The sequence below is a fragment of the Sebastes fasciatus genome, chromosome 1 (assembly GCF_043250625.1).
Source record: "Sebastes fasciatus isolate fSebFas1 chromosome 1, fSebFas1.pri, whole genome shotgun sequence".
Classification (NCBI taxonomy): domain Eukaryota; kingdom Metazoa; phylum Chordata; class Actinopteri; order Perciformes; family Sebastidae; genus Sebastes; species Sebastes fasciatus.
This window is the reverse complement of record NC_133795.1, coordinates 31,243,877-31,253,316: the sequence shown is the minus strand read 5'-3', so window position 1 is coordinate 31,253,316 and position 9,440 is coordinate 31,243,877. Positions and strand designations below refer to the sequence as shown.

Sequence of the window (9,440 nt, the reverse complement as noted above, 5' to 3'; positions counted from 1 at the left end):
TGTGTGAAGTGTGAGTGAGTTGACCTCACTCACTGATGAAGTGTTGACTGCGAGGCTTTCAAGCCGCGTGTACTCAAATCCCCAATGAGAATTTTCCACCGCAGCCGCAAATTAGGGAACTACACAGAGAGCCTTTCAGTGAAACCCACCAGAGTCACCCGAACCAAAATACATAAACAAAGCGCGTCCTCGAAAGCCACCCACAACAGCCAGATAGGTTAACTGCTGTTCTCGATACTGCCGTGCACAGACAACAAGACACTCTTACATTAAAAAATAATTTTGCTTTGACTGCTTTGACAGGTCTTACTGATCTGTTTTAGCTGAAATTGATTCACAGAATTCATTATGCAAAAAGAAAATAAATATGGTGTCAGACACTTTCTCTTTTACAACGTGCAAAAACTGCAGTGGCAGCTTAAATCAGCAGGCTCAAATCATAATTAAGTACAAATCAGTAATTTACTTTCACAGCACATTCAAAATATTTTTATTGAAAATGCCACACAACAATAAAAGTCAGCTGAGTGTTTTCTGGGCAGTAAAGAGGGAAAGAAAAACTGTTTTCTGTCCATTGAGACACCAAAAAAGGAAAGCACACAATCCTACAAGATCAGACGAGACAATGAACGCCGTCCCTAAACACTTTTATAGTTCTGGGTCCTAAATCCATTGCCAGTCTTTATTTATAGAGTATTGTGAGAGCTATGCGACAACGTGGCCTGCATGGGAAAACCCCCTGCCCGCTGCCCGCCTCCCTCTCCTTGCTTGTCCTGCTTTGGCTGCTGGGTCAGGCTGACTCTCATGCTCCCATGCTCTTTGACATGGCTCAACATATTGCAAAAAATGAAGAGAAGTAACATTACGACACATGATTCTCCATCTCCTGTGTCACTTTGAGCTGTTTGGTTTTCACCAAAAGTTTAAATGTCGTGGAAAAAGAGAATCAACAATGCCAGAGAATGATGCGCCTGATAGACTTACCCCGTATACTCATACTGTGATGTCAATTAAAAATGTAAATTATAGACTATAGAAGAGTAATTCATCTAGTGTCACTTATAATCCTTCTGTATTCCCTTTGTGTGCTTGCTAGCCTCTTGCTTTACTCTAAACTGTTTTATTTATTTTTTCTCCATCTGTCCGTCATCATCCCAGTCTCCCTCTGATGATGACGAACCCTCTGATCTCTCTCTGTTCACTCAGTGACATCAGCCAATTATTACTCACTGAGCCTTACACTTCAGAGAGAGAAATCTGACTCTGTGCCACCATAAATCATCTAAATGTGACGTGTCTCTGCATGGGAACTAGATGTTCAAGAGACTGAGGGTGCTGAGGGGCACGGAGAGTGGAATCAAATGGATTTTAACCAAGTCAAATTTTTTTTTTACAGTGGTCAAAGGGTCAAGGGTTTGCTATCTCAAGTTTCTCTGGGATGAGCCACGTACCCTATCAACCATGTTGGTTTGATTTAAGAGAGTTTTTATGCCACCGCCCCAATACAAAGTATGTTAATGGAATTTTGTTTGTGGTGCTCATAGTGAAAAATCACATTTGAACCTTCAATGTCATCTCTCTTTCTATGAACTGTATCCCTGTTCTGAATAATTTACAGAATATGCTGCGAGCAATTTTCATTGGAAATACTTTTCACCAAAGAAATAGTCCCTGAACACTATCGACAGTGTGTCATATGGAGAGTGATAAAGACTACATTTTCATGCACACTAATATCAACACAGGTTAAATAGGTTATCTGCTCATAATAATGCAGTCAAATGGAATTGTTGACGGGACAGAAGATTGGAAAACGGCGGTGGCAGAGAGTGGTGGACTGACCGAGCGACATTGCCATCCAGTCTCACTGCTAGTGTGGCTTTATAAAAATATATAATAATGTATCTTTTAAAGGGACTGTTTGTAAGAATCAGAAATTGCTTGACTAACAGCGACACCTGTCGCCGTTAAGTCAACCAAAGTCAGTGTCCTGTTGCTCGCGCTTGTGCTCATTCTACATAGACATGAACGAGCATCGATCAAAACAGTGAGGCGACACACATCAGCTAAAACCACAATATCACTCTATATTTCAGCTGCTTGGCAGTAATGTTAGCTGACCAGACGAAGGTCTCTCCATGAATCACTGCTGATCCTAGTGTTGTCCTGCGTCAAACTCCCGTCTTCTGCAGTGTGTAGTGTGCGCGCATGAACGTGAGAGGTGGAACGAGTGAAGGCAAGCAGGCAGGCAGAGGAGCAGAGCAGCATCGACTCCAGCCCTGGAGACCAAAGCTCCCGTGTCTTCTGGCTGCGGTCGGGGGGCTGGAGCAGGAAGAGTTGACACTGTTTTGCAAGATGGGCTTCACTAGATATAACTTTGCGGTTTTGGTGCACCGACCCGATTTATACGTGTAAGAAGTTACAAACAGTACCTTTAAGAAACTAAATACAACCCGTTTGCCCCTCGCGCCTTACTTTCAAACCAGAGTATGCACTGTTTAACTAGCAAAAGAGGAGTTGGACACACCCTAAACGCCCTTGCACCATGCACTTAAGACCATGCTCTATAGATTGTTTAGATAGGGCCCATTGTTTCTTAAAGGGACTGTTTGTAACTTCTTATAAGTATAAATCATTGTGGGTCGGTGTCACATGCGCGCTTGCGTGTGGCTACGTTGTTCAGACAAGACTCCAACACAAACTATACTGAAGCACCAAAACCACAAAGTTATTTCTAGTGAACCCCGTCTTGCAAAACAGTGTTGGGCGCGGTCGGAGGACGCGGGGGAGACCGTAGCTTTGGTCTCCAAGGCAGGAGTCTCTGCTGTACTCTGCTCCTCTGCCTGCCCACTTGCCTTCACTCACACACCGCCGTGCATGCGCGCACACTACACACTGCAGAAGAGTTAGTAGCTCTGAGAATATCTAGTGACTGTACAGTGGAAGTTTGTGCAGAAATAAATGCTGCAGCTCCTCCAGACCAACAGAGGTTTCCCGTGTCTTGTGAAGTGACGGGGCTCCGCAGAGAGAAACGTTATCGTTTCCAACCGGCCGCCGGTGTCTTCCCTGTTCCCTCCGACCGCGGTCGGGAGGCTGAAGCAGGAAAAGCCAACACTAGGATCAGCAGTGATTCATGGAGAGACCTTTGTCTGGTCAGCTAACATTACTGCCAAGCAGCTGAAATATAGAGTGATATTGTGGTTTTAGCTGATGTGTGTCGCCTCACTGTTTTGATCGATGCTCGTTCATGTCTATGTAGAATGAACACAAGCGCGAGCAACAGGACGCTGACTTTGGTTGACTTAACGGCGACAGGTGTCACCGTTAACAAGCAATTTCTGATTCTTACAAACAGTCCCTTTAAAAGATACATTATTATATATTTTTATAAAGCCACACTAGCAGTGTGACTGGATGGCAATGTCGCTCGAGTCCACCAGTTTGGTCAAGACTCAAACATCTCTACCACTCTTGATGTGGTTTGCCATGAAATTTGGGACAGATCTGTGCCCCTCAAGATGAATTCTCAGAACTTTGGTGATCCCTTGAGTTTTATTCTAAGCCCACCATCGGGTCATATTTTTAATTTGTCCAATAGTTTGATTTATGACCAAATTCCTGCAAAACTAATGACATTCCCCTCAGCATCAGCTGTACTGTACCAACCCGGATCACACCAAAGTGTGTAATAGACCCACCTGTCCACCAGAGGATAGTGTGTCTGTGTCATGTTTTGCCTCGCCAAGGCATGCATATTATATGCGTGTATGAAGGTGCAGTCCCAACAGGGGGCAACAAAACCACTCACTGAGGTTTCATCAACAAAACCACTCACTTAGGCTTAGGAAAAGCATCATGGTTGGCTTTAAAATAAGTACGCAAACTAAGTACAATACGTACGGAAACAAACACCAAATGTCTCCTGGTTGAAAGTTTTGTGTTTGTTGGACCCATCCACCTCCGCTATCGCCCACAATAAGCAGCCTCTCTCACTTTTTATTCTATGTCACTAGTTCTGAGCGTAGCTTATCACGCAGATGCGTTAACATTGCAGTCTGTACAGACTACATGTCGTAAAAATGACACGCCTAAAGCAATAACAGCATTCTTATTGCACGCTTTTGCCTTGCACATTACTGTGTCATTCATACGCCTTTTTGTGCGACAAGGTTGGAACTTTGTATTTAGAGCTGATTAACTAATGTTATGCTAACACACTAAACTAAGGTGGTGAACAAGGTACTGTAAACATTTTACACATAAAGAAACAACGTGAAATCAGTCGAGGTAAGGGAGGAAATCTGTTCATATTCTTTTGTTTGTAATTTTGACCAACCAGCCCCATTAAGATCATTGAAGTGAATGTGAAAAGACAACATCCTACATACTGTATATTAGTTGTCACATCATTGATGAGAAGCATACAAAGTACGTCTGCATGCTGCAAAAGAAAATACAGTGAAACCTCACTGAATAATTAAATCAAACTCTTCTGCATCTTTATGGTTCACAATGACCCGAGAACTGAAAACCAGTGAAATGTAGAGTAAGAAACACAAAACCATTAAAGGAAGTCTTACCGTTCCAGTGTGCTCCCCCATGTCACAAGACCGAGATGTCTATCAGCCGCTCTGTGTATCTTGCAAGTTGGTGTCATGACCTGTGGATCTGAATGCTGCTGAAGACTGTGTGTGTGTGTGTGTGTGTGTGTGTGTGTGTGTGTGTGTGTGTGAAAGGATGAGACTCAATGAGCTTTGTGCCTCTGTGTGTTACAGTAAATCCAGCATGTGTCCTCTGTTTGAATGTGTGTGTATATAGTGCTGTAGTTTATGTTAATCTATGCTGCTCTGTGTTTACACTCTCAGATACACCTAGTCTTTCCCTCTGTGTATGTATACTGTATGTTGCAGTGTGTGTGCGCATGTGTGTGTGTGTAATCCTCAGTGTCAGCAGGAGAGGCTCTGTGTCACCAACACAATCAGCAGAGAGTCTTTATATCAGGACCAGAGTTTCCACCATTAACTGTCCTCAGGGTCTCGGGACCAGATCCACTGTTCATTTGCATGCAAAGCCTCACAACACGTACAGTATGATACCATCACTACAGCTACTAATATTAATGCTAGCTACTTAAAATACATTTGTTATATGTAATTAGTTTGCTTTACAGAAAAACAAATAAACAAATCAGTAACACTTAGACAGCAGTTATTTATCATTTATAGGCAGCATATACACATTTAATACATTACATATTATACGTTTAATTGTAAGTAAGGACAGGTTATGTGTTTGTTAATGTACAAAGAAGACATAATTACATAGAACTGTGTTTTACCATAATGTTATTTATTATCTGCTTATACACCAGGGTGTCCACAGGGGGAGTATAATTTAAAGTTTATTCAGCTTATTCATTCTAAATAAGTGAATGCATGGTGCATGCGGCACTATAGCAGGCAGGGAAAAGAAGATCTCACAAGAAGGGTGCAGCTTACAGGTCTGGTTGGTGCCTAATGGGCAGCATGATGAAATAAGAATGAGCAAACCTCCCAACTGAGATCTGGCTGTTCCCTCTGCTCATAACAGAAATTATTAATGAAAGAAAATGCATGTTGCTTTTTTACAAACTGGATCTTATTTTTGTAGTTTTGGCCGTTATCGTAATTTTCTTTTTATGTCAATGGCACATTTTATGCTTCATCATCTCACTAAGGCCTGCATGTTATAAACACACTCATACTGTTTATTTCCGCTTGTGTTCAACTGTGTATTCATGTAAGTGTTGCCCGTAGTGGGAATTGAACCTCTTGTGCTCTTGTGAGAGGGCTGAGTCCCTCGGCCCTAGATGCTGACGCCATAAATACTACACACACACACACAGACACACGCACTCTCACACTCACACGCACACACACGCACATGCACACAAAAGTCATGTTGATATGCAACAAAGTATACAATACTAAAATACTAATAAACTGTTTTTTAAATCACTTTTATACTTTTGGAGATATAGAAAAAATTAATTTCAACTCCATTGAACCCTATGGAGCTCAATATTTCAAAATGTATCTCCTCTTAAAATGTTTAAACTAGACACCCCCAAGCTATACTATAATAGATACTGTTACCAATTTTAAAGACTTAATACAGATTTTTGAAATTCTTTTTAGTTTTTAAGTTATTCTTATTTCCATACTCTCCATTCATTCTCTATGTAATTTGATACAGTTTGTAAGATAAGTATACAAAGTATATCGCTGTAATTTATTTGATGTGATTATTGCACATTTTGTAACCATTTTCAATGAATAGGAAAATCCTAAAGTTTGATTTTTGTCCTCATCTTCGGAGCCACAAAATGGTAGGCTATTCAGGACAGCCCTATGTATGTCTAATATCCTTGTTTACATTTGGAAACTAGTAATTATAATGACTTACTGATGGGTTATAGAAATTATTTTTTTTGGCATTATGACTGCATTATTTTACCTGCTCTGTGCCCTACATTATAACCAATCTAGTACTTTTTTACCAGTTTAAATATCTTTTAAAGCGGTAATAGTTCTACAACCCATAAAATGCAGTTTTCCACTTGCCAAGCTGAGTATAAGCGTAATACAGTGAGATTGTTATTCACGTCAGCGATAATGACACCAGATTATGCCAATCGGAGGTCATTTAAGTTAATGTTGAGTTGGTGTGTACATATGCAACGACAGTGTCAGATTCCGTAGTTCTGGCTGCCTTCCAAATCTGACCAGTGATGAAAAGTTGAGCCGCTTCTCATCATTTTCACCGCTGGCTGTCGAAGTGGTGTCCAACACATGATGTGGGCTTCGTAGATAATTGGCGGACCCCATAGGGAAGACCTGGTCTGATGGGGAGAGACAGCATTCATCTCACTTTGGATGGAGCAGCTCTCATATCTAGGAATCTGACTGAGTTTATTAGTAGACCTAATCCACGACAACCCAGAGTTGAAACCAGACAGCAGAGTTGCAGTCTTACACGCTTCTCTGTGCTTCCATTAGAGCAGTTACCCACCGAAACCTCATAGAGACTGTGTCTGCCCCACAACCACTTAAATTAATTAAATCAAAAGTAAACAGGAGGAGTTTACTTTTATACATAATAACCTAATCAAAACCAACACCACCACCGCAATAATGCAATGAAACAGGATAATTAAATGTGGACTCTTAAAATCTGTCATCTAAAACTATTAAATTATTTAATATTGGATAATCATATTGATTTATTTTGTGTTACTGAAATGTGGCTGTGTCATGGAGAATATGTCAGCACTGAGCTCCTCTCTCCTCCTCTCCCTCTCCATCTGTATGCATTCATGTCCCATTAATGCATGTTACTAACTTGGTGTCTTCCCTGGAGTCTTTGTGCTTTCTCGTCTCGCACGTATCCATGGATCAGGGTTACATCATGAAAGTGCACGCTGCCGTGACCCTGCTTGACACCCACTGCTATTATCATTATTACCAGCCATATTTCTATTATTATTCCTGCTAGTACTACTGCTATTATTATTATCATTATATTATATCTACTGCTGCTATTAATATTAGCAGTAGTCCTATTTTTATTATCATTTCTACTATTACTACTGCTGTTACTATTATCATGCTATAATACACACCGCTATTATTACTCCTATTTCTATTATTATTATTATAGCTGTTGTGCTATGTGCATATTGTTGTTGATGTGCATCTCTGTGTCTCCCTCTCTCTCTTTCTCTCTCTCTCAACCCAGACGGTGGAGGCAGATGGCCGCCCATCCAGAGCCTAGTTCTACCCAAGGTTTCGACCCGTTAAAGGGACGTTTTTTCTTGCCACTTTCGCCCTAGTGCATACTCATGGGGGATTTCATGTTAGGTCTCTGTAAATTACGGAAAAAATCTTGTAGTATAGTATGCCATAAAATGTCATAAAAAATAACAAAGGAATAGTATGATAATAGTATGAATAATAAATGGCATAATATACTATGTCATAAAAATGTCACAATATAGTATGGTACAAAAAAGTCATAGTACAGTCTGTCAAAGACTCCTAAAAAATGTGATAATATAGTATGCCATAACAATGTCATAATATTATATGCCATAAAAAGTAATACAAATATAGTATAGTATAATAGTAGTATAATATGTAATTATAATAAAAAATATATACAGTATATGATAGTATGCCATAAAAAGGTCAGAGTATAGTATGCCATGAAAAGGCATATGTATAGTATGCCGTAAATATGTCATAGTATAGTATATCATAAATTAAAAAAATTAAAAGTCACAATAAATATCAGAGTATAGTATGTCATTAAAGAGTCATAGTATATTATGTCAAAATGTCATAAAAAAGTCACAGTATTCTTAGTCGAACATTTCATGAAAAAAGTCATAGTAAATTTTGTCAAAAATGTCTTTAAAAACTCATGGTAAAATGTCATGAAAAAAATATAGTAGTATAATATGTGGAAAAAATAATTAAAAAAATGTCAAAGTCTAGTTTGTCATAAAAAGTTAGAAAAATATAGTATAGTATGTCATAAAAAAGTAATAAAAATGTCATAGTAAAGTGTGAGATAAAAAAAGTAATAAAAAATCTCATAGTATAATATGTCATAGAAATAATTATTATAGTATGTCATAAAAATGTCATAGTAAGTCATAAAAACGTCATGGTTTTAGATGTCATAAGAAATATGGTATAGCTTTTTCGAAAAATGTCTGAAAAAAAAGTCATAGTATAGTATGTGGAAAAAGTTTTATGAAAAAACGTCATGGTATAGTGTGTCAAAAAATGTAATGAAAAAAAGGCATAGTATAGCATGTTTAAATTTTTTTTTAAAAGTTATAGTATAGTATGTCGAAGAAATTAAAAAATTCATAGTATAGTACTGTATGTCCAAAAATATATATATGTTAGTGTGACAAAAAAAAAATTCATAGTGTGGCATGATTTCAAAAGTGGCAGATAAAATTTCTGAGTGGCAGAAATATAGAATTTATGGTTATTAACTTAGCATTAACACTGGAAAGTGGAGAATGCATAGTGTTTGTGAAGAAGAAACCTGAAGACTCTTCCATAGTTCCCAAGGATGATGTAAACACCAGTCCACCTGCAACCGCCTACACGATGATACACAAAATACATAAATTAATTAGAATTTTGAGTTGCATTCATTTCAAGTTGAATCGTGTTGCACACATTCAAACCAACGGTGTTGTGTTGTTGTACTGGTAAATTATCTTTAATATTTTCAAATGATTTACCCTTTATGTTGTTGTTAATTAATTCATAATTTTATTACATTTAAGCTTATGAAAGTGTGTTTTTAGGATACACTAAATTACCTATATTTCAGTCAGATGACTGATCCAAAATAAAATCACTAAGGGGCGTCTTAATTTA

General features: G+C 38.6%; 1 protein-coding gene across 1 annotated transcript in view; it reads left to right on the top strand.

The window, feature by feature from the left end:
• LOC141772478 (protein phosphatase 1 regulatory subunit 1A-like) overlaps positions 1 to 8,491 on the top strand; it is a 67,549-nt gene extending 59,058 nt beyond the window's left edge. Inside the window, exon 7 of the mRNA XM_074643495.1 lies at positions 7,777 to 8,491. Within this exon, the coding sequence (XP_074499596.1) occupies positions 7,777 to 7,838 (62 nt within the window). The 3' untranslated portion in view covers positions 7,839 to 8,491. The remainder of the gene's footprint in view (positions 1 to 7,776) is intronic.
• Positions 8,492 to 9,440: the final 949 nt, after the last annotated feature.